We start from the raw sequence: 26084 nt of genomic DNA, 5'->3' as shown, positions 1-26084 counted from the left end.
GTAAGCGCAAAAGGTCATTGCCTTCTACTAGTTTTAAAATTCCTAAAGCTGATGCTACTGTTAATGTTTTTAAATTAGTTTTCAGAAGGGAGGGGTCTTCCTCTGATCATGAACCAAAATCATCCTCTTGTTTTGTATAAAATTGAACGTATTCATTCTCTTTTAAAGTAGGTTTTGCTTACTTTAAAGGTTAAAGATCCTAAGGTAACTGAGGATACATCTTCTAATCATTTAGATGCTAACTTTAAGCCTTTGGTTAAAACCCCTGAGGTTTTTCCTGTCCCTGATACTGTCTCTGATACTGTCTCTGATATAGTTTCTAGGAAATGGTCTAAGCTAGATAATCCTTTAAATGCTCCTGCAAGGTTTAAGAAATTGCATCTCATACGTGCTTCTAATATTGATTTTTGAAAGACTGTCCCTAAGGTAGATGGGGCTGTTTCTACTCTGGCTAAGTGTACTACAATTCCTCTGGAAGATAGTACTTCATTTAAGGACCCTTTAGATAAGAAGTTAGAATCCTTTCACAGAAGTGCCTTTTTACAAGCAAGTTACTTGTTTAGGCCAGCTGTTTCTATTGCTGATGTTGCTGTTGCTTCCATTTGGTTAAATAGTCTCTCTGAGCAGTTTTCTGAAAATTCTGCTAGTGAAGATTTTTTTCAACATTTTGGGATTTCTTACATGTGCTAAATAGTGTATTTGTGATGCTGTATTTTACATCATTAAAGAACCACTAAATACAATAGAATTGCATAATTAACAAGTGCAAAATAAAAAGAAAATTCAATAGCACTTATTCGGAATATCAAATGAGTAGCAGATTTTTTTTTCTGACTAATTTATTTTCCCCCCATTTGCCATCCTCTTTATAATGTGACAGCCATCAGCCAATCACAGACTAGTATATGTATGCCCCGTGAACTTAGAACTAAATTGGAAAGTCTCTTAAAACTGTATGCTTTATCTGAATCATGAACGTGTAAATTCGACTTTAGTGTCCCTTTTAAGGTTAATGTCAACTGTATCTCTTTGGCAGTTCTTTCCAGAAGAGCGTTATGGTTAAAATCATGGTCTGCTAATATGGTATCTAAATCTAGACTTGTATCTCTTTCTTTTCAAGGAAAGAAGTTGTTTGGCTCTGATTTGGATTCTATTATTTCTACTATGACTGGATGTAAGGGAGCTTTTCTTCCTCAGGACAAGAGGTCCAGATGTAAGTCTAAAGCTTGTAATCGTTTTTATCCTTTTAGTCAGAACAGGAAACAAAATCTGATTCCTCCTCTTGTAAGTAAGGTCCCTCTGGCTCTGCCTAGAAGCCATGATTTATTTGTAACAGGCCTAAACAATCCAAAAAAATCTACCTCTTCTTCCAAGTGTGCATGAAGGTATGACCCCGATTTAGAAGCTCTGGTAGGGGGCAGGCTGTGCCTTTTTTTAGGAAGCTTGTTTCCAGTCTATTTTAGAGCCCTGGGTTCTAAATATAGGATTTTAGGATTATCGGATAGGTTTCAGAACAAGGCCTCCCAAAGGAAGGTTTATTCTGTCCAATTTTCCAAAGAATTCAGTAAAGGCCCAAGCCTTTTTTTTTTTTTCAATCAGTTTCAGATATAGAAACTATGGGAGTGATGTTTCCTGTTACACTATTGAAACAAGGGATAGGTTTTTAGTTTTCCAAAGAAGGAGGGAACTTTCAGGCCAATTTTGGATCTGAAGGCTTTAAACAAATTAGTCAGAGTTCCTACTTTCATAATCAAGACTATTCAGACTATTCTGCCTTTTGATCAGCAAGTTTTTTATCTCCACAAAATATTTATAGGATGCTTATCTTCATGTTTCCTTTCACAAGGAACACTATCGGTTTCTGAGGTTTGCATTTCTTGGTAGGCAAGATATTGTCTGTTGCTATACCATTTGGGCTGGCTAGAGCTCAGAGAATCTAAACAAAGGTTCTGGGTTACCCTTCTGTCAGTGATCAGAACTTCAGGTATTGCTGTATTTACTTACCTGGAAGATATCTTGGTTCAAGCTCAATTTTTACATTTAGCAGACTGTCACAACATCAGACTGTTGTTGGTTTCTCAATAGCATGGTTGGAAGATCAATTTTCCAAAGAGTTCTTTGGTTCCTCAGACAAGGGTTACTCTTATGGCAGTACAGATAGATTCAGTTTTCATGAGAATATCTTTAACAGATCTGAAAAGGCTGAAAATGGTTTCACCTTGTCAAAATCTTCAGTCTCGTTTTTTTTTTCTCAGTCGTTCTTTGCATGGAGGTATTATGTCTCATGATTGCTGCATTGGATGATATTCCGTTTGCTCAGATTCACATGAAGCCTCTTCAGCTTTGTATGCTGTGTCAGTGGTGCTGGGATCATTCTCATTTCAGGAGATCTTTCTAGATCACAGAACAGGTCAATCTCTGTCTTGGTGGCTGGGTCATCAACATATTATGCAGGGGACTTCTTTTGTTAGTCCTACTTGGATTGTGATCACTACAGATGCAGATTTTCAGTTTGGGGAGCTATCTGGGGGTCTCTGAGAGCACAGGGGGTTTGGGCTCCTTGGGAGGCAAGGTTGCCAATAAAATATTCTAGAACTCTGTACTATTTCTTTTACAAAGATATGACGAGTTCACGGATTTCATCCTTACTTGTGGGATATTAACCTCCTGCTAACAGGAAGTGGCAAAGAGCACCACAGCAGAGCTGTATATATAGCCCCTCCCCTTCCCCTCCACCCTTAGTCATTCTCTTTGCCTGTGTTATACTAGGAAGACATGGTAAAGTGAGGTGTTTAGTTTCTTCAATCAATAAGTTTTTTATTTTAAATGGTACCGGTGCGTACTATTTTCTTTAGGGGGATATGGAAGAAGATTTCTGCCCTGAGGTTTGATGATCTTAGCATTTGTAACTAAGATCCACGCTGGTTCCCACAAGACTTCTGAAGGTAACCATGAGACATCTTCAGTGTGGAGACCGGTTTCATGCTACAAGCAGCATTAAGGTATGTGCAGCTTTTTTTCTGAGGAGACTTGGTGTATCAGAACTGGCTGGAATTATTTCCCTGTATGGGAATGAGGTAAGCAGTAAAACCTATTTTAATAAGAGGGGTGACTGGAGTCCCTATTTTATATTTATCGTTAGTTGATATTTGGGCATTATGTGACATGGGAGACAATATAAAAAACAATGTTTTATGTTTTTTATTTTTGGCACTTAAAACTTATTGGTTTTATTCTTGAGGTTTATATTGTGTGTGTATTTTTACTTTAGTGCAAAACTGCATTTCCATGCGGTGTTGTTTGGGCCTACTCCCACTTTTGACCGTAAGGGGCGGAGCCTATTTTGGCGCAATTTCTTCAGGCTTAGCAGCAGCAAACAGTAATTCGGTGGCTCCTGGACTGTGTAGCTGTTCTGAAGGGTTGGAAACTTGATTCGAAGTACCCTGGGGGCAGGTAGGTGGCGAGGTGCAGAGTGTATTTTTATCTATCTTTTGACTACATGTTGATATAAGTACTTCTAAAGCCTTATTTCTGCCCTTTCTTCTGGGTGCTGTAATTTTTGGATTAACCAACGATATTAAGTTAAATTTGGGAATAATTTAACGTTTTTTGTGCATTTTGGAAAAATTTTCACTTTTTCTTTTCTTAAAGGCACAGTACACGTTTTTTCTAATGTTTATTTTATGCTATAAATAAGTGTTTAAACGACTTTTGTGGTATTACTAGTCTGTTCAACATGTCTGACATTGAGGTTTCTCATTGTTCTATGTGTTTAGAAGCTATTGTGCAACCCCCTCTAACATTGTGTAACTTTTGTACTGAAAAGTGTTTTACAATGTAAAAAGCATATTTTAAATAAAGTAAGTGTGCCTAGGGATGATTCTCAGTCTGAAGAGAATCAGGATATGCCATCCAATTCTCCCCAAGTGTCACAACCTTTTATGCCCACACAAGCGACGCCTAGTACTTCTAGTGCGTCTAATTCCTTTACTCTGCAGGAGATGGCTGCAGTTATGTCAACTACCCTTATAGAGGTATTGTCTAAATTACCAGTGTTGCAGGGTAAACGCAGTAGGTCAAGTATTAATGTAAATACTGAATCCTCTGATGCTTTATTAGCTATTTCCGATGTTCCCTCACAGTGCTCTGAATTGGGGATCAGGGAATTGCTGTCTGAGGGCAAAATTTCTGATTCAGGGAATGTTTTGCCTCAGACAGATTCGGATGCTATGTCATTTAAATTTAAGCTTGAACACCTCCGCCTGTTGCTTAGGGAGGTTTTAGCAACTCTGGATGATTGTGATCCTATTGTGATTCCTCTAGAGAAATTGTGTAGAATGGATAAATATTTGGAAGTTCCTACTTACACTGATGTTTTTCCGGTTCCTAAGAGAATTTCGGAAATTATTAGTAAGGAATTGGATAGACTAGGTATACCGTTTTCTCCCTCTCCTAATTTTAAGAAAATGTTTCCTATATCAGATACCATTCGGGACTCATGGCAAACGGTCCCTAAGGTAGAGGGAGCTATATCTAACCTAGCTAAGCGTACTACTATACCCATTGAGGATAGTTGTGCTTTCAAGGATCCTATGGATAAGAAATTAGAGGGTCTACTAAAGAAATTATTTGTTAATCAGGTATTTCTTTTACAACCTACGGCTTGCATTGTTCCAGTAACTACTGCAGTAGCTCTTTGGTTTGAGGCTCTAGAAGAGTCTCTTAAGGTTGAGACTCCATTAGATGACATTCTAGATAGAATTAAGGCTCTTAAGCTAGCTAATTCTTTTAATACTGATGCCGCTTTTCTAATTGCTAAATTAGCGGCAAAAAATGCAGGATTTGCTATTTTATCACGTAGAGCATTGTGGCTCAAATCTTGGTCTGCTGATGTGTCATCAAAACATAAGCTTTTAGCTATTTCCTTTAAAGGTAAGACCCTTTTTGGGCCAGAATTGAAGGAGATCATTTCTGATATTACAGGAGGTAAGGGCCATGCCCTACCTCAGGATAGGTTGGTTAAAATGAAGGGTTAACAGAATAATTTTCGTTCCTTTCAGAACTTTAAAGGAGCCCCCCCCCCCCGCTTCTTCTTCTTCTTCCACAAAGCAGCATGAAGGGGTGGCCCTCGATCCGGGACCGGATCTAGTAGGGGGCAGACTTTCTTTCTTTGCTCAGGCTTGGGCAAGAGATGTTCAGGATTCCTGGGCACTAGAAATAGTGACCCATGGTTATCAATTGGAATTCAAGGATTTTCTCCCAAGAGGGAGATTTCATCTTTCAAAATGATCTGCAAACCAGATAAAGAGAGAGGCGATCTTACGCTGTGTAAAAGACCTTTTTACTATAGGAGTAATCTGTCCTGTTCCATAATTGGGACAGGGGTTTTACTCAAACCTATTTGTGGTCCCCAAAAAAGAGAGAACGTTCAGACCCATTTTGGACCTCAAGTGTCTAAACAAATTTCTAAGAGTTCCATCATTCAAGATGGAGACAATTCAAACGATTTTGCCAATGATCCAGGAGGGTCAATATATGACTACCGTGGATTTGAAGGATGCTTACCTTCATATTCCAATCCACAAAGATCATCATCGGTTTCTAAGGTTTGCCTTCTTGGACAAACATTATCAGTTCGTGGCTCTTCCTTTCGGGTTGGCCACAGCACCCAGAATCTTCACAAAGGTTCTAGGGTCTCTTTTGACGGTTCTCAGACCGCAAGGAATAGCGGTGGTGCCTTATCTGGACGATATTCTGATTCAGGCGTCAACATATCATCTGACAAAATCTCACAAGGACACAGTGTTTTTCTGAGAACTCACGGCTGGAAGGTGAACATAGAGAAGAGTTCACTTGTTCCACAGACAAGGGTTCCTTTCTTGGGAACTCTGTTAGACTCGGTAGCCATGAAAGTATTTCTGACGGAGGTCAGAAAATCAAAGATTTTGAATACTTGCCGAGCACTTCTGTCCATTCATCGGCCATCAGTGGCTCAGTGTATGGAGGTAATCGGATTAGCGGCAGTGGACATCGTTCCGTTTGCTCGCTTTCATCTCAGACCACTGCAACTGTGCATGCTCGGTCAGTGGAATGGGGATTATGCGGATTTATCTCCAAAGATAATTCTGGATTAAGAGACCCGAAACTCTCTTCTTTGGTGGTTGTCGCCAGATCATCTGTCCCAGGGGACTTGTTTCCGCAGACCCTCGTGGGTGATAGTGACAACAGATGCCAACCTTCTGGGCTGGGGTGCATTTTGGAACTCCCTGAAGGCTCAGGGAGTTTGGACTCAGGTGGAGTCTCTACTTCCAATCAATATTCTGGAACTGAGAGCAATATTCAATGCGCTAAAGGCGTGGCCTCAGTTGGCTTCGGCCAAATTTATCAGATTCCAGTCAGACAACATAACAACTGTGGCATATGTCAATCATCAGGGGGGAACAAGGAGTTCCTTAGCGATGATAGAAGTATCCAAGTTAATCAGTTGGGCAGAGGCCCACTCTTGTCATCTGTCAGCGATCTACATCCCAGGGGTAGAGAACTGGGAAGCAGATTTTCTAAGTCGACAGACTTTTCATCCAGGGGAGTGGGAACTTCACCCGGAGGTATTTGCCTCATTGATTCTCAGATGGGGCAGACCGGAATTGGATTTGATGGCATCTCGTCAGAATGCCAAGCTTCCAAGATACGGATCCCGGTCAAGGGATCCTCAGGCCGAACTGATAGATGCCTTGGCAGTACCTTGGTTGTTCAGCCTAGCTTATGTGTTTCCACTGTTTCCTCTCCTCCCACGCGTGATTGCTCAAATCAAACAGGAGAGCGCTTCAGTGATCCTGATAGCGCCTGCGTGGCCACGCAGGACTTGGTATGCGGATCTAGTGGACATGTCCTCTCTGCCACCGTGGAAACTTCTGTTGAGACAGGACCTTCTCATTCAAGGTCCTTTCCAACATTCAAATCTAATTTCTCTGCAACTGACTGCGTGGAGATTGAACGCTTGATTTTATCGAAGTGAGGATTCTCTGATTCAGTTATCAATACTTTGATACAGGCTAGAAAGCCTGTCACTAGAAAGATCTATCATAAGATATGGCGTAAATATCTTTATTGGTGTGAATCCAAGGGTTACTCATGGAGTAAAGTTAGGATTCCTAGGATTTTGTCTTTTCTCCAAGAAGGATTGGAGAAAGGGTTATCAGCAAGTTCCTTAAAAGGACAAATTTCAGCTTTGTCAATTCTGTTTCACAAACGTTTGGCAAGTGTATCAGATGTTCAGTCTTTTTGTCAGGCTCTATCTAGAATTAAGCCTGTATTTAGACCTATTACTCCTCCCTGGAGTTTGAATTTAGTTCTTCGAGTTCTGCAAGGGGTTCCGTTTGAACCTATGCATTCCATAGATATTAAACTATTTTCTTGGAAAGTTCTGTTTTTGGTTGCTATTTCTTCTGCTCAAAGAGTTTCTGAGCTTTCAGCATTACAGTGTGATTCGCCTTATCTCATATTTCATTCTGATAAGCTGGTTTAACATACCAAACCTGGGTTCCTTCCTAAGGTTGTTTCGAATAAAAATATTAATCAGGAAATTGTTGTTCCTTCCTTGTGTCCTAATCCTCCTTCTAAGAAGGAGCGTCTGTTACATAACTTGGACGTGGTCCGTGCCTTAAAGTTTTACTTACAGGCAACTAAGGATTTCCGTCAATCATCTTCATTATTCATTGTTTATTCTGGAAAGCGTAGGGGTCAGAAAGCTACGGCTACCTCTCTTTCTTTTTGGCTGAGAAGTATCATCATATTCCAGGAATGAAGAACTGGGAAGTAGATTTTCAGTCATCAGTCTCTCCATCACAATGTTTTTCTTCAGATTGTGGATCTTTGGGGTCTCCCAGAGATAGATCTGATTTGTTTGTTTTTTAAACCACAAACTTCCCTGATACTTTGCGAGGTCCAGGGATCCTCAGACGGAGTTTGTTGATGCTCTAGTAGCTCCTTGCTCCTTTCAGCTTGCCTATGTTTTTTTTCTCCTCTGGTTCTTCTTCCAAGATCAGACAAGATAAATCCATTGTTTTTTTTTTTTATTGCTCCAGTTTGGCCTCGCAGGGTTTAATATACACATCTGGTTCAGATGCCCAGTTGCCCGCCTTGGCCTCTTTCGCTAAAGCCAGACCTTTTGCCTCATAATCAATTTTTCCATCTGGATCTCAAGTCTCTAAGCTTAATGGTTTGGAGATTGAATGGTTAGTTCTTAGACATTGAGGGTTTTCTAGTTCTGCGATTGAGACTTTGATTCAGGCTCTTAACTTTGTGACAAGGAATATTTGTCATAAGGTTTGGAAGACCTTTATTTCTTGATGTATGGATAATGGCTTTTCTTAGCATTCTTTCAGAATTCATATGATTCTGCAGTTGTCACAGGTTGGTTTGGACAAGGGCTCTTTCAATTTTCATGGTTTTGTTCAGGCTTTGGCACGTATTAGGCCTGTTATTAAAGGGACAGTCAAGTCCAAAAACATCTTTCATGATTCAAATAGGGCATGTGATTTTAAACAACTTTCCAATTTACTTTATCAACAATTTTGCTTTGTTCTCTTGGTATTCTTAGTTGAAAGTGAAACCTAGGTAGGCTCATCTGATAATTTCTAAGCCCTTGAAGTCCGCCTCTTATCACATGCTTTTTTATTTGCTTTTCACAACAGGGGAGAGCTAGTTTCATGTCAGCCATATACAGTTGTGCTCATAAGTTTACATACCCTGGCAGAATTTATTATTTCTTGGCCATTTTTCAGAGAATATAAATGATAACACAAAAATGTTTCTTTCACTCATGGTTGGTGTTTGGCTGAAGAGATGTATTATCAATCAACTGTGTTTACTCTTTTTAAATCATAATGACAACAGAAACTACCCAAAAGACCCTGATCAAAAGTTTACATACCCTGGTCATTTTGGCCTGGTAACATGCACACAAGTTGACACAAAGGGATTTGAATGGCTATTAAAGGTAACCATCCTCACCTGTGATCTGTTTGCTTGTAATTAGTGTGTATATAAAAGGTCAATGAGTTTCTGGACTCCTGACAGACCCTTGCATCTTTCATCCAGTGCTTCACTGACGTTTCTGGATTCTGAGTCATGGGGAAAGCAAAAGAATTGTCAAAGGATCTGTGGGAAAAGGTAGTTGATCTGTATTAAACAGGAAAGGGATATAAAAAGATATCCAAGGAATTGAGAATGCCAATCATCAGTGTTCAAAATCTAATCAAGAAGTGGAAAATGAGGAGTTCTGTTGAAACCAAACTACGGTCAGGTAGACCAACTAAAATTTCATCCACTACTGCCAGGAAAATTGTTTCAAGATGCACAATAAGGAGGCACTTGAAGAAAGATTGGCTGCATGGTCGATTCGCCAGAAGAAAGCCATTACTACGCAAATGCCACAAAGTATCCCACTTACAATACGCCAAACAGCACAGAGACATGCCTCAAACCTTCTGGACCAAATCATTTGGAGTGATGAGACCAAAATTGAGCTTTTTGGCCACAACCATAAACGCTACATTTGGAGAGGAGTCAACAAGGCCTATTATGAAAGGTACACCATTCCTACTGTGAAACATGGAGGTGGATCGCTGATGTTTTGGAGATGTGTGAGCTACAAAGGCACAGGAAATTTGGTCAGAATTGATGGCAAGATGAATGCAGTATGTTATCAAACAATACTGGAAGAAAATTTGCATTTGTTAGCCCGGAAGCTGCGCATGGGACGTACTTGGACATTCCAACATGACAATGATCCTAAACACAAGGCCAAGTCGACCTGTCATTGGCTACAGCAGAATAAAGTGAAGGTTCTGGAGTGGCCATCTCAGTCTCCAGACCTCAATATCATTGAGCCACTCTGGGGAGATCTCAAACGTGCAGTTCATGCAAGACAGCCCAAGAATTTACAGGAACTGGAGGCTTTTTGTCACGAAGAATAGGCAGCTTTACCATCTGAGAAGATAAAGAGCCTCATCCACAAATACCACAAAAGACTTCAAGCTGTCATCGATGTTAAAGGGGGCAATACACGGTATTGAGAACTGGGGTATGTAATCGTTTAATTAGGGTCATTTGGGTAGTTTCTGTTGTCATTATGATTTAAAAAGAGTAAACACAGTTGATTGATAATAAATGGCTTCAGCCAAACACTAACCATGAGTGATAGAAAAGTTTTTGTGTTCTCATTCATATTCTCTGAAAAATGGCCAAGAAATCATAAATTCTGCCAGGGTATGTAAACTTATGAGCACAACTGTAGATAACATTGTGATCACACCTGTGGCTTGTGGCAGACACTGCACTGATTGGCTAAAATGAAAGTCAATAGATAATAAATAAAATGTCATGTGATCAGGGGGCTGTCAGAAGAAGATGCTTAGATACAAGTTAATCGCAGAGTAAAAAAAGTATATTAATATAATAGTGTTGGTTGTGCAAAACTGGGGAATGGGTGATTAAGGGATTATCTATCTTTTTAAACAAAAAACATTCTGGTGTTGACTGTACCTTTAAATGGACAGTCTACAATAGAATTGTTATTTTTTTAAAAGATAGATAATCCCTTTATTACCCATTCCCTAGTTTTGCACAACCAACACAGTTATATTAATATACTTTTTACCTCTGTGATTACCTTGTATCCAAGAACCTTCTGACAGCCCTCTGATCACTTGACACGGCATGTATTTATTATCTATTGACTTGCATTTAGTATTGTCTTGTGCTAACTCTTAAATAACTCCCTGTGCCTGAACACAGTGTTATCTCTATGGCCCACAGTCTCTTGTGAAAAGCAATTTAAAAAAGTGATAAGAGGCAGCCCTCAAGGGCTTAGAAATTAGCATATGAGCCTACCTAGGTTTAGTTTCAACTAAGAATACCAAAAAAACTAAGCAAATTTGATGATAAAAGTAAATTGAAAAGTTGATTAAAATTACAAGTCATATCTGAATAATGAAAGTTTAATTTTGACTAGACTGTCCCTTTAAGCCAATTTCTCCACCTTGGAATCTAAATTTGGTGTTAAAGGTTTTGCAGGCTTCTCCGTTTGAGCCTATGCATAAGGTGGATATTAAGCTTCTTTCTTGGAAGGTTTTGTTTCTTTTTACTATATCTTCTGCTAGAAGAGTTTCTGTATTATCTGCTCTTTCTTGTGATTCTCCTTATCTAATTTTCATCAGGATAAGGCAGTTTGAGAACCAAGTTTCACTTTTTGTCTAAGGTCCTCTGACAATATGTCAATAAATTGTTCCTTCTTTTGTCCTAATCCTAAAAAAAAGGCTTCTTCACAATTTGGATGTTGCTAGTGCCTTGAAGTATTATGTTGATGCTATTAAGGATTTCAGACAAACTTCTAGTTTGTTTTTTTCATTTTTCAGGTTCTGAGGTCAGAAAGCTACTGCCATTTCCTTGGCTTCTTGGTTGAAACTTTTGATTCATAAAACTTACTTGAAGGTGGGGCAAACTTTACCTAAATGAATTACTGCTCATTCTACCAGATCAGTTGTTATTTCTTGGTCTTTTAAGAATTAGGCTTCAGTTGACCAAATTTGCAAAGCAGCTACTTGGTCTTATTTGCATACTGTTACTAAATTCTACCATTTTGATATTTTTGCTTCTTCCAAGGCAGCCTTTGGTAGGAAAGACTTTCAGGCAGTGGTCTCTGCTTAATGCTTTGTTTTTTTGCTTGTGTCATTTTACATGCACCTAAAAAAAAACTAAAAAAAAAACTTGTGTTTTTTGTTTGGGTTGTGGATTTTCTTTGTGAAAAAAAAGATTTTCTCTTTATCCTCCCCTTATTTTTTATTACGTGTGGACTCCACAGCTTGGGTATTTGTTTCCAGGAGTAATTGATCATGGACTCTCACCACCTGTATGACGGAAAACTTAATTTACGCTTGCCTGATAAATTAATTTATTTATTGGTGGTCCATGAGTCCCCCATCCTGTTTATTTTTTGGTGATGGTTTATTTTTGTTAGCACATCTTTTTCCCTGCTTCTATTGTTTGGCTTGTATTACTTTTTCCTATCTCTTTTGCATGGCATCACATCAGACTAGTTTACCAGTGCGGTGGGAGGGGTTTTATAGAGCTCTTGGGGTTTGAGAATCTTTGCCTTCTCCTATTGGTAGGGAAGAGTAAGTCCCTGGAGTAATGGATAGTGGACTCTCACCACCATAAAATAAATTTATTTTTTCAGGTAAGCATAAATTATTTCCCCCCCCTGAATTTTTCATAATTATCAGACATAGTGCCTTAAAGTTTTGGCTTTATCTGCTATTACTGGAATTAAAGGGCCTTCCTTTATTATTATAATTATTATGAAGCATTCCTATAGAATTTTAGACTTTGCATACTTGGCTATTGTCTAAGATGAGTTATAGTTTTTTTCTTGACATTTTCCTTATCTGGCCTTCTATCCAGACAAACTCGTTTTAGACCAGTTCCTAATTTCTGCTTTCCAAGACATCTTTTAAAAATGTGCATGTTTATAAATGTCTTCATATCTATATCAAATGGAACAGAGAATAGAAGTAGTCCCATACAATGTCAGGCTTATTGAGTGATTATGGTGCCTATATCACTTGGGCTTAAAGCTCCTTCAATAAAGGCAGTTTCTACTGCCTGGGCAGATAAAGTAGACATTTGTTATGAAAACCTATGTAAATCAGCAGTATGGAGCATACAGACATTCATGAAACATTACAAATTGGATGTGCTTGCCTCAGTTGAGGCCAGGTTTGGAAGCAAAGCTCTTCCTATATTGAATATTAGATTATTGTTTACCTATATTTTAGTGTGATTTTGGTCTCATGTCTATTTCTCTTTTGCTGCCCAATCTTAGATTCTTAAGCTTTTAGCATCTTTATTGGTGAGTGCTACTAGGATGAGCCAAGATAATGAAAAATTAAATAATAGTTTCCAACATTTTCTAATAGTTTGTTTCCCTACCTATCACTTACCACAATTCACTCCATGTCCTGCAGCTAAATAAAAAATAGTCTTGCTTAGGAAGAGTCTAAAACCTACATAAATAAGTGGAGGTTCTGTTTGGCCACTAATTTAAGAGCCAGGCTTCGGAAATGCTTGGTAGGATTATGGACATTTTAGTAACCATAATTTTATTTATTTTATTCATTTTAATTATGGTTAAGGGTTAAACACACACTTCCGTAAACTAATTGTTCTGTAACACCATAAAATGTATCTATGGCTTTATGTGCTCAAAAAAACAATATATAGAAAAAGCAGTATTTCTATTTATTTTTGCCTGAAAAATTGCAAAGTAAAAGCTGTTTAACGGCAAATTTAAGCTAATACACCAGTATCAATTGTGTATTTACTTTTAATGAATAAAGTTGTACGTTTTATAAAAATGTTGTTTTGAAAATTACCTTTGTGGTATATTTCATGCCATGAGGCTGAGTGACCCTTTTAAAGTGAAAAGACACGTTTCATTTATGTACATTAGTTAACAATGTTGGCTAATCGTGGTATTCCCTTTGAAATCTAGGATGGGAAGCGAATGTTTGGGACATATTTCCGTGTTGGTTTCTATGGAACCAAATTTGGTGATTTGGATGAGCAAGAGTTTGTATACAAGGAACCAGCAATCACAAAACTAGCAGAAATTTCTCATAGACTAGAGGTAAGGTTTAGTATAACTTTATTCCATTAATCGTGGGGCTACAATTGAAAAATAAAGAATGTGTTATGATTAGTAAAGTATTTTTTCAATCTACAATTGATGGTTCAAAGTAGACTTGACTATATTTCAACAATCGCCACTGCTTAATGTAATGGTATAATTTGTGTATTAAGGTAGACTTGTAATATATGTGCTGGATAGATATTCATTTATTATTATTTTTTTAGGGTTTTTATGGCGAGAGGTTTGGGGAAGATGTTCTTGAAGTTATTAAAGACTCTAATCCTGTCGATAAATGTAAATTAGATCCCAACAAGGTAATTAAAAAATGTTGTTAAAATCTATGTATGCAATTTAATAACGTTTAATAATGGTGACATTGGTTTGTTTTTTTATTCTCTGAGAATTTCAGTCTTTTTAACAAAGTATCTAATGCTAGATGAAGTCTGTAAATCTGTGCCATTCTGCCCCTTCTAATATATCTGTGCCATTCTGCCCCTTCTAATATATCTGTGCCATTCTGCCCCTTCTAATATATCTGTGCCATTCTGCCCCTTCTAATATATCTGTGCCATTCTGCCCCTTCTAATATATCTGTGACATTTTGCCCCTTCTAATATGTCTGTGACATTTTGCCCCTTCTAATATATCTGTGACATTTTGCCCCTTCTAATATATCTGTGACATTCTGCCCCTTCTAATATATCTGTGACATTTTGCCCCTTCTAATATATCTGTGACATTCTGCCCCTTCTAATATATCTGTGACATTCTGCCCTTCCCATATATCTGTGCCATTCTGCCCCTTCCCATATATTCGTGCCATTCTGCCCCTTCCCATATATCTGTGCCATTCTGCCCCTTCCCATATATCTGTGCCATTCTGCCCCTTCCCATATATCTGTGCCATTCTGCCCTTTCCCATATCTCTGTGCCATTCTGCCCCTTCCCATATATCTGTGCCATTCTGCCCCTTCCCATATGTGTGCCATTCTGCCCCTTCCCATATGTCTGTGCCATTCTGTCCCTTCCCATATATCTGTGCCATTCTGCCCCTTCCCATATCTCTGTGCTATTCTGCCCCTTCCCATATCTCTGTGCCATTCTGTCCCTTCCCATATCTCTGTGCCATTCTGCCCCTTCCCATATGTCTGTGCCATTCTGCCCCTTCCCATATGTCTGTGCCATTCTGCCCCTTCCCATATCTCTGTGCCATTCTGCTCCTTCCCATATCTCTGTGCCATTCTGTCCCTTCCCATATCTCTGTGCCATTCTGCCCCTTCCCATATATCTGTGCCATTCTGCCCCTTCCCATATATCTGTGCCATTCTGCCCCTTCCCATATATCTGTGCCATTCTGCCCCTTCCCATATGTATGTGCCATTCTGCCCCTTCCCATATGTATGTGCCATTCTGCCCCTTCCCATATGTCTGTGCCATTCTGTCCCTTCCCATATGTATGTGCCATTCTGCCCCTTCCCATATGTATGTGCCATTCTGCCCCTTCCCATATGTATGTGCCATTCTGCCCCTTCCCATATGTATGTGCCATTCTGCCCCTTCCCATATGTATGTGCCATTCTGCCCCTTCCCATATATCTGTGCTATTCTGTCCCTTCCCATATATCTGTGCTATTCTGCCCCTTCCCATATGTCTGTGCCATTCTGTCCCTTCCCATATATCTGTGCTATTCTGTCCCTTCCCATATATCTGTGCCATTCTGTCCCTTCCCATATATCTGTGCCATTCTGTCCCTTCCCATATATCTGTGCTATTCTGTCCCTTCCCATATATCTGTGCCATTCTGCCCCTTCCCATATGTACACCTTACTCTTCATCTCTGCTTTAGTTCTCTTTCTACTAATTTAGAGCTAGGTTGCCAGGCTATAGCTCTGCTCTTTTTGGGGTTATGTTTCTTTTTACTGAAAGAAGACTGTGCATCCTTTCTGAATGGTTTTCAGCTGCTACCACATTCCCTCCATTTCAGTTGCCTCTGGACAGTTTGTCCCATGCTTTCACCACAACACAGAAGCTTATACCTGGGTAATGTTGTATGGTTAGACTAGCTGCCACTGGGTCTTTTACCTCAGAAGCTAAGTCCCCTAACAACAAGGTACTCTGTGTAGGAAGTGTATGACTTTGGCCTAGCTGCCACTGGGTCTTTTACCTCAGAAGCTAAGTCCCCTAACAACAAGGTACTCTGTGTAGGAAGTGTATGACTTTGGCCTAGCTGCCACTGGGTCTTTTACCTCAGAAGCTAAGTCCCCTAACAACAAGGTACTCTGTGTAGTAGGTGTGCAACTTTGGCCTAGCTGCCACTGGGTCTTTTACCTCAGAAGCTAAGTCCCCTAACAACAAGGTACTCTGTGTAGGAAGTGTGCGACTTTGGCCTAGCTGCCACTGGGTCTTTTACCTCAGAAGCTAAGTCCCCTAACAACAAGGTACTCTGTGTAGGAAGTGTGCGACTTAGGCCAAGCTGCCACTGGGTCTTTTACCTCAGAAGCTAAGTCCCCTAACAACAATGTACTCTGTGTAGGAAGTGTGTGACTTTGGCCTAGCTGCCACTGGGTTTTTTACCTCAGAAGCCAAGTCCACTAATAACAAGGTAATCTGTGTAGGAAGTGTGTGACTTTGGCCTAGCTGCCACTGGGTCTTTTACCTCAGAAACTAAGTCCCCTAACAACAAGGTACTTTGTGTAGGAAGTGTGCGACTTTGGCCTAGCTGCCACTGGGTCTTTTACCTCAGAAGCTAAGTCCCCTAACAACAAGGTACTCTGTGTAGGAAGTGTGTGACTTTGGCCTAGCTGCCACTGGGACTTTTACCTCAGAAGCTAAGTCCCCTAACAACAAGGTACTCTGTGTAGGAAGTGTATGACTTTGGCCTAGCTGCCACTGGGTCTTTTACCTCAGAAACTAAGTCCCCTAACAACAAGGTACTTTGTGTAGGAAGTGTGCGACTTTGGCCTAGCTGCCACTGGGTCTTTTACCTCAGAAGCTAAGTCCCCTAACAACAAGGTACTCTGTGTAGGAAGTATATGACTTTGGCCTAGCTGCCACTGGGTTTTTTACCTCAGAAGCTAAGTCCCCTAACAACAAGGTACTCTGTGTAGGAAGTGTGTGACTTTGGCCTAGCTGCCACTGGGTCTTTTACCTCAGAAGCTAAGTCCCCTAACAACAAGGTACTCTGTGTAGGAAGTATATGACTTTGGCCTAGCTGCCACTGGGTTTTTTACCTCAGAAACTAAGTCCCCTAACAACAAGGTACTTTGTGTAGGAAGTGTGCGACTTTGGCCTAGCTGCCACTGGGTCTTTTACCTCAGAAGCTAAGTCCCCTAACAACAAGGTACTCTGTGTAGGAAGTGTATGACTTTGGCCTAGCTGCCACTGGGTCTTTTACCTCAGAAACTAAGTCCCCTAACAACAAGGTACTTTGTGTAGGAAGTGTGCGACTTTGGCCTAGCTGCCACTGGGTCTTTTACCTCAGAAGCTAAGTCCCCTAACAACAAGGTACTTTGTGTAGGAAGTGTGCGACTTTGGCCTAGCTGCCACTGGGTCTTTTACCTCAGAAGCTAAGTCCCCTAACAACAAGGTACTCTGTGTAGGAAGTGTGTGACTTTGGCCTAGCTGCCACTGGGTCTTTTACCTCAGAAGCTAAGTCCCCTAACAACAAGGTACTCTGTGTAGGAAGTGTATGACTTTGGCCTAGCTGCCACTGGGTCTTTTACCTCAGAAACTAAGTCCCCTAACAACAAGGTACTTTGTGTAGGAAGTGTGCGACTTTGGCCTAGCTGCCACTGGGTCTTTTACCTCAGAAGCTATGTCCCCTAACAATAAGGTACTCTGTGTAGGAAAGTGTCACCACAGTCCGGAACTATGTTTTTCTTCAGATGTTTTTCTTTGCTGTGTGTCCTTTCTGCACCTGCGGTTTACAAGTGGTCCACTTCTGTTCCAAATACATCACTGTCACACCTCTAGTTATATAGTGTTTAATACTGGATCTTACTGTAGGGATAATGGTTTAGCTTCTGCAGCAGTTTCTTTGTTTGTGTACTTTTTTCCCTATTTTAGTGATAGTCCTTTTTGATGAAGGATACAGATGTTTCTCTAAATTGACAGGAAGCCTAAAACTTTTCTTTCATTAGTTAGATAGAACATGCATTTTAAAACAAATTTCCAATTTACTACTATTATCAAATTTGCTTCATTCACTTTGTATCCTTTGTTAAAGGAGCATCAATGCACTACTGGGAGCTGGCTGAACACATTGGTTGAGCCAATGACAGGAGGCATATATATGCAGCCACCAATCAACATCTATATCCCAGTAGTGCATTGCTGCTCTTGAGCCTACTCTTCAACAAAAGAACAAAGCAAATGAGATAATAGAAAGCTGTTTATAATTGCATGTGCAATCCCGATAAGGATTCAGACTCTGATTCGAGGAACTGATCATCTTTTTGAGATTCCTTCTTTGGGAGAAAAAAAGCACACATATTATGTGTAGATCAGACTTCTTAAGACATTTACTAATGTGTTAAAGGGATTGTAAAGGTTTTTAATCCAAAACTAAGGGGATTGCCCCTTTCTAGTTGTAATATCAAACTCCAGTACTGTGGAATTAGCTCAGCCTGGTCAGTTATTACTTTCCTCTAGAAGGTTTGAATCTTTATTTCCTTTTCCTGAACCCTCTTTTCAGCAGAGTATTTTTAACTTACCCAAATATACCACTGATCCTAGGAAGGATTGACTCCCTTCAAAGATCCTAAGGATAGGCACCCATCACCTCAGGGATTTAATCATTTGTTCATGCCTTTCTTAAGCAAGATAGCCCAATTAGGTGGCTTGTTGCGGTTTTTATTGGCACCTTACATCTTGCTGTCTAGGCTATAATCTTCTTCCTTCTTTTATGGCCTATTACAATGGGTTGAGTTTCAGGTCATATCAGATCTCATTATGTTATCATTTTGTGTACACACACTTGCTTCCTTATCTTATATTTGTCTGTAAGCCTAAGCTCAATACTAAGAGAGAACACTGGAAAACATAATTTATGTAAGAACTTACCTGATAAATTAATTTCTTTCATAGTGGCAAGAGTCTATGAGCTAGTGACGTATGGAATATACATTCGTACCAGGAGGGGGCAAAGTTTCCCAAACATCAAACGTTTACCACACCTCCCACCTCACTCACACCTTAGTTTAACGAATAGCCAAGAAGTGAGGTGTATAAAAAAGGAGTAAAAAGCATACAAAAAAAGGAACTGGAAAAAATAATGTGCTTTATACAAAAAAATCATAACCACAAAAAATAGGGTGGGTCTCATGGACTCTTGCCACTATGAAAGAAATTAATTTATCAGGTAAGTTCTTACATAAATTGTTTTCTTTCATGTAAGTGAAAAGAGTCCATGAGCTAGTGATGTATGGGATATAATACCCAAGATGTGGAAATCCACAGTCACTAGAGAGGGAGGGATAAATAAAAACAGCTATTTCCGCTGAGAAATTAAATCCCAAAAAATAATTGTTTTCTTAAAAATTTCAAAAAAACTCAAATCATAGGCATTAGAATCAAGCTGAGACAACTGCACGAAGAACCTTTCTACCAAAGGCTGCTTCCGAAGAAGCAAACACAAAAAAATTGTAAAAATAGAAAAAATATGCAAAGAAGACCAAGTTGCTGCTTTGCTAATTTGATCAACTGAAACTTTATTCTTGAAAGCCCAAGAAGTGGCAACTGATTTAATAGAATGAGCTGTAATTCTCTGAGGCGGAGGCTGCCCCGCCTCCAGATAAGCTTTGTGAATCTAAAGTCTTAACCAAAAAAACTGAGAAATAACAGAGGCTTTCTGACTTTTCCTATAGCCAGAAAAAATAACAAATAGACTAAAAATCTTTCTGAAATCTTAAGTAGCCTCAACATAATATTTCAAAGATCTTACCACATCCAAAGAATATAAGGACCCTTCAAAAGTATTCTTAGGATTAGGACACAAAAAAGAAACAACAATTTCCCTATTGATGTTGATAGAATTCACAACTTTAGGCAAAAATATAAATGAAGACCACAAAACAACTTTATCTTGATGGAAAATCAGGTAAAGAAACTCACGAGAGCAGACAATACAGAAACTCTTCAAGCAGAAGAGATAGCCAAAAGAAATAACACTTTCCAAGAAAGTAATTAATGTCCAGAGAATGCATAGGCTCAAAAGGAGGAGCCTGTAAAATCTTAAAACCAAAATTACGACTCCAAGGAGGAGAAATAGATTAAAAAACAGGTTTAATATAAATCAAAGCCTGAACAAAACGGTGAATATCAGGAAGTTTAGCAATCTTTCTATGAAATAAAACAGAAAGAGCAGAAATTTGTTCTTTCAAAGTATTTGCAGACAAAACCATTATCCAAACCATCCTGAAGAAACTGTAAAATCCTAGGAATTCTAAAACAATACCAAGAATAACCACAAGTTGAACATCATGAAATATAGATTTTCCAAACCCGAAAATGAATTCTCCTTAAAAACCGACTTACGAGCCTGTATCATAGTGCTAAAGAAACCTCTATGAATAAGCACTTAAGCATTCAATTTCCATGCCTTCAAATTTAAAGATTTGAGATCCTGATGGAAAAAAAAAATGGCCCCTGAAATAGGACTGGCCTTAAAGGAAGTGGCCAAAGCTGGCAACTGGACATTCTGACAAGGTGATCATACCGAAACCTGAGAGGCCAAGCTGGTGCTATCAGTAACACCTAGTATCGTACCATTATGATCTTGGAGATTACCCTTGGAAAAAGAGCCAGAGGCGGATATAAGCAGGTTGGTAAAAACCAAGGAACTGCTAGAGCATCCACCATCTCCGCCTGAGGATCCTTGGACCTGGAAAGCTTCTCGCTTAGACGATAGACCATCAGATCTATTTCTGGAAGACCACACATCTGTACACAATGAATAAAACACATCTGGATGGAGAGCACTCCCCCGGATATAAAGTCTGGCGGCTGAGATAATCCCTTCCCAATTGTCTACACCTGGGATATGAATCGCAGAATTTAGACAAGAGTTGGATTCCATCCAAGAAAGTATCCAAGATACTTCCTCCATAACTGAAGGACTGTGAGTCCCTCCTTAATGATTGACATATACCACTGTTGTGATATAGCATGGAGTTCTAAAATATTGATTGGTAACCTCGCCTCCTGAGGCTTCCAAACTCCTAGTGCTGTCAGAGACTCTGACAGCTCCCCCACCAGAAAAACTTGCATCTGTTGAGAATACGGTCCAACTAGGACGAACAAATGAGGCCCCCTGAACAATAAGGTGATAGTCAACCACCAAATCAGATGGAAAAGAGTGTTGGGATTTAAGTATATTAGTTGTGATATCTGAAAATAGTCCTCAAACGGAAACGAGCAAAGATGCTGCAGTCATGAGACCTAAAACTTCCATGCACAAAACCACTGAAGGAAATAATAGAGACTGAAGGTTTTAGATAAACTAAAATTAACTTCATTTGTCTCTAGTCTACCATAGATACTAAAATCTATCTGGAAATTTAAAAAGGTGACCGTTGTCTAAGGAATCAAAAAACATTATTGTAAATTGATCCTCCAGCCATGTCTTGAATAAACCACACTAGTTGTTTCAAGTGAGATTCTACTGAATGAAAAGATTAAAGCTAGTACCAAATATCATCCAAATAAAGAAACACCGCAATACCCTGCTCTCTGAATACAGATAGAAGGGCACCAAGAATCTTTGAAAAGAATCTCTGAGCTGCCGCTAGCCCAAAATAACAGGCAACAAATTAGTAATGCTTATCTAGAAAAAAGATTCTCAGAAAACTATAGTGGTCTGAAAGAACAAAAAATAACGGTCCTGTAAGTCTATTGTGGACATGAAGTAACCTAGCTAAACATTCCCTATAGTCACCATCTGGAAAGCTGGGACTCTTATAAAACGATATAAAAATTTCAGATCCAGAATTTGTCTGAACAAATTATTTTCTTTAGGACAAAGAATAGATTTGAATAGAAAACCAAAACTCTGTTCCTGCAGAGGAACTGGAACCATCACCCCTGAGAACTCTTAATCTGAAACATATTTCAGAAAAAGCTGAGCTTCCAGAGTTTGTTATAACATGGAAAAGAATCTTTCCATGTAAGGTTTTTATTCTGAAACCTAAACGATACCTCTGAGAAAAATAATATTCTTAATCCACTGATTTGAACAGAAACAGTCCAAAAGTGTTAAAATAAAATACATTCTGCCCCCCACCAGAAGAACTGGATAAAAGACTGCACCTTCATGCAGTCTTAGGGGATGAAATTAGTTTAATTATAAGGCTTGGAATTATTCAAATTCAGAAAAAAATCTAAAATCAGAGCCAGAGGCCTTAGGGGAATGAAAAAACAATTAGAAGTTTAAAAAATTACCCTTAGATTTCAAAACTTGGGGCAGAAAATACAAATTTTCCCTCATAAATAGAGGAGATAATAAAATCCAATAGAAAACCTTGAAAAAAATTACTATACTAAAATAATAAGATAGTAATCTAAATGTAAACACCATATCAGAGATTTAAGCCATAAAACCTTTCTAGTGAAAATGGCTAAAAATAAAGATTTAATACAGATAAAAAGACAAAATACACTATCATAAATAAAATGATTAGCATGTTGAAGTAAAAGAACAATGCTTAGACAAATTAAGATCTGATAACTAAACTGTCCAACAAAAAAGTTGAAACAGCAGCAACATCAACCATAGAAATGGCAGGTTAAAAAATATGAACTAAGGGATCCTTAAAAGAAGAAATATCTTCCATAGGATAGAATTACATTCAGCAAGAGAAGAAATAGCCATATGAAAAGGATATAGCTTTTTAAACCAAGAAGAAAGGTAAAAAGAAGCACTAAGTTTAGAATTCTTGCTAAACATATGATAAATAGCATCTGCAATAAGAAAACCTTCAAGAGTTACCTCAGAAGCTATTCTTGTTATCAAGAGGAATAGCATCCTCAATACTCAAAGAAAACAATTCCTTAATAAAGAATTAATGCATTCAATTGAAAAGTTTGATTTTTCAAAATGAATCTCTGTAATAGGATCCTCTGAGTCAGAGAAAACCACATCAGCAGAAATACTACAGTATGCGGTCGATCAATACAAGCTTCATAGGTATATGAGAAGTTAGGAGAGATCGTTTACATTAATTTGAAGGCGGAATAGCAGTCATAGCCTTCTCTAGATCATTTGCAATATAATCCTTTATACCAACAGTAATAACATGTACATTAGACTGTAAAGGTAAAACAGTAGATGTATATGTACTATAGAAACATTATCAGTATGAATAATAAAACATAACAAGTGCCACATATTGAAGCTGAAGAAATAAAATCAGCTAAATATACACACTTAGCTTTGGTATAAATTATGTACAGGCAGGATAGTTTCTACAGTAACATCAGAGGCAGGATCAGTTTGAGACATCTTGCAAAGAAAAAAAAAATAACATTTAAACAAAATATCAAATTTCCCTAAAAAAATCCGTTTCAGGAATGGGAAAAAAATGCTTATATGAAAAATAAAAGCAAATAACATAGCCCTCTGTAACAAATGAAAACAGAGAGCAAAAAGAGGGAGAGACTTAATATAACCAAAAATTTTGGCGCTAAAAATGACGCAAACGCTAAGGAAAAAACTTTTGGCGCCAAGGTTAACAGGAAATGACACGATTCGCATCATAATAGGCGCGACTTCATGGCAAAAAAAAAATTTGCATCAACAAAGACGCAAGAAATGACGTGACTCGCGTCACAACAAATGCAACCTTCCCGCCAAAAAAATTTGCGCCAAGAATGATGCAATAAATATAATCATTTTGCACCATTGCGAGCCTAATTTGCCCGCGAAAATTTGAAAAAAAAACAAGACTAAAGTTAAAACTAGCTGAAACCTCAGGTAAGTAAAAAATATACTAAAATTCTCCCAAACATAATTTCCATGCTGAAACTGTTAGACTGCAAAGGGACATGAACATAGACCTGACTCATGGCAAATATATGCAATATATATTAAAACTTTAAAACATAAAGTGCCAAACATAGCTGAGAGTGTCTTAATAAAAGATATATACTTACCTGAAGACACCTATTCAAATATAGTATACAGCCAAACCAGTACTGAAACATATCAGCAGAAGTAATGGTACAAGAGTATATAGCAGACAGCTAAACCAGTACTGAATAGTATCAGCAGAGGTAATGGTACAAGAGTATATAGCAGACAGCTAAACCAGTACTGAAACATATCAGCAGAGGTAATGGTACAAGAGTATATAGCAGACAGCTAAACCAGTACTGAAACGTATCAGCAGAGGTAATGGTACAAGAGTTTATAGCAGACAGCTTAACCAGTACTGAAACATATCAGCAGAGGTAATGGTACAAGAGTATATAGCAGACAGCTAAACCAGTACTGAAACATATCAGCAGAGGTAATGGTACAAGAGTATATAGCAGACAGCTAAACCAGTACTGAAACGTATCAGCAGAGGTAATGGTACAAGAGTTTATAGCAGACAGCTTAACCAGTACTGAAACATATCAGCAGAGGTAATGGTACACGAGTATATAGCAGACAGCTAAACCAGTACTGAAACATATCAGCAGAGGTAATGGTACAAGAGTATATAGCAGACAGCTAAACCAGTACTGAAACGTATCAGCAGAGGTAATGGTACAGGAGTATATAGCAGACAGCTAAACCAGTACTGAAACGTATCAGCAGAGGTAATGGTACAGGAGTATATAGCAGACAGCTAAACCAGTACTGAAACATATCAGCAGAGGTAATGGTACAAGAGTATATAGCAGACAGATAAACCAGTACTGAAATATATCAGCAGAGGTAATGGTACAAGCGTATATAGCAGACAGCTAAACCTGTACTGAAACATATCAGCAGAGGTAATGGTACAAGAGTATATAGCAGACAGCTAAACCAGTACTGAAACATATCAGCAGAGGTAATGGTACAATACTATATAGCAGACAGCTAAACCAGTACTGAAACGTATCAGCAGAGATAATGGTACAAGAGTATATAGCAGACAGCTAAACCAGTACTGAAACATATCAGCAGAGGTAATGGTACAAGAGTATATAGCAGACAGCTAAACCAGTACTGAAACATATCAGCAGAGGTAATGGTACAAGAGTATATAGCAGACAGCTAAACCAGTACTGAAACATATCAGCAGAGGTAATGGTACAAGAGTATATAGCAGACAGCTAAACCAGTACTGAAACATATTTGCAGAGGTAATGGTACAAGAGTATATAGCAGACAGCTAAACCAGTACTGAAACATATCAGCAGAGGTAATGGTACAAGAGTATATAGCAGACAGCTAAACCAGTACTGAAACGTATCAGCAGAGGTAATGGTACAAGAGTATATAGCAGACAGCTAAACCAGTACTGAAACATATCAGCAGAGGTAATGGTACAAGAGTATATAGCAGACAGCTAAACCAGTACTGAAACATATCAGCAGAGGTAATGGTACAAGAGTATATAGCAGACAGCTAAACCAGTACTGAAACATATCAGCAGAGGTAATGGTACAAGAGTATATAGCAGACAGCTAAACCAGTACTGAAACATATCAGCAGAGGTAATGGTACAAGAGTATATAGCAGACAACTAAACCAGTACTGAAACATATCAGCAGAGGTAATGGTACAAGAGTATATAGCAGACAGCTAAACCAGTACTGAAACATATCGGCAGAGGTAACGGTACAAGAGTATATAGCAGACAACTAAACCAGTACTGAAACATATCAGCAGAGGTAATGGTACAAGAGTATATAGCAGACAACTAAACCAGTACTGAAACATTTCAGCAGAGGTAATGGTACAAGAGTATATAGCAGACAACTAAACCAGTACTGAAACATATCAGCAGAGGTAATGGTACAAGAGTATAGAGCAGACAGCTAAACCAGTACTGAAACATATCAGCAGAGGTAATGGTAGAAGAGTATATAGCAGACAGCTAAACCAGTACTGAAACATATCAGCAGAGGTAATGGTACAAGAGTATATAGCAGACAGCTAAACCAGTACTGAAACATATCAGCAGAGGTAATGGTACAAGAGTATATAGCAGACAGCTAAACCAGTACTGAAACATATCAGCAGAGGTAATGGTAGAGGAGTATATAGCAGACAACTAAACCAGTACTGAAACATATCAGCAGAGGTAATGGTACAAGAGTATATAGCAGACAGCTAAACCAGTACTGAAACGTATCAGCAGAGGTAATGGTACAAGAGTATATAGCAGACAACTAAACCAGTACTGAAACATATCAGCAGAGGTA

At 38.7% G+C, this 26084-nt stretch overlaps 1 protein-coding gene across 13 annotated transcripts in view; it reads left to right on the top strand.

Annotated features, from left to right (window-relative positions):
* Window positions 1–26084, top strand: part of DOCK7 (dedicator of cytokinesis 7) — a 695569-nt gene that overhangs the window by 608482 nt on the left and 61003 nt on the right. For 9 of the 13 annotated variants that reach the window (XM_053693655.1, XM_053693652.1, XM_053693665.1 and 6 more), the window contains 2 exons: window positions 13562–13687; window positions 13915–14004. In XM_053693655.1, coding sequence (XP_053549630.1) covers window positions 13562–13687; window positions 13915–14004 — 216 coding nt within the window. Of the gene's footprint in view, window positions 1–13552; window positions 13688–13914; window positions 14005–26084 lie in introns of all 13 variants that reach the window. The other 4 variants (XM_053693653.1, XM_053693666.1, XM_053693662.1 and 1 more) reach the window with 1 other exon arrangement.

This window comes from Bombina bombina, chromosome 10 (genome assembly GCF_027579735.1).
Source record: "Bombina bombina isolate aBomBom1 chromosome 10, aBomBom1.pri, whole genome shotgun sequence".
NCBI classification, from domain to species: domain Eukaryota; kingdom Metazoa; phylum Chordata; class Amphibia; order Anura; family Bombinatoridae; genus Bombina; species Bombina bombina.
The sequence above is the reverse complement of the archived record's forward strand: the minus strand, read 5'-3'. Positions and strand labels throughout refer to the sequence as shown.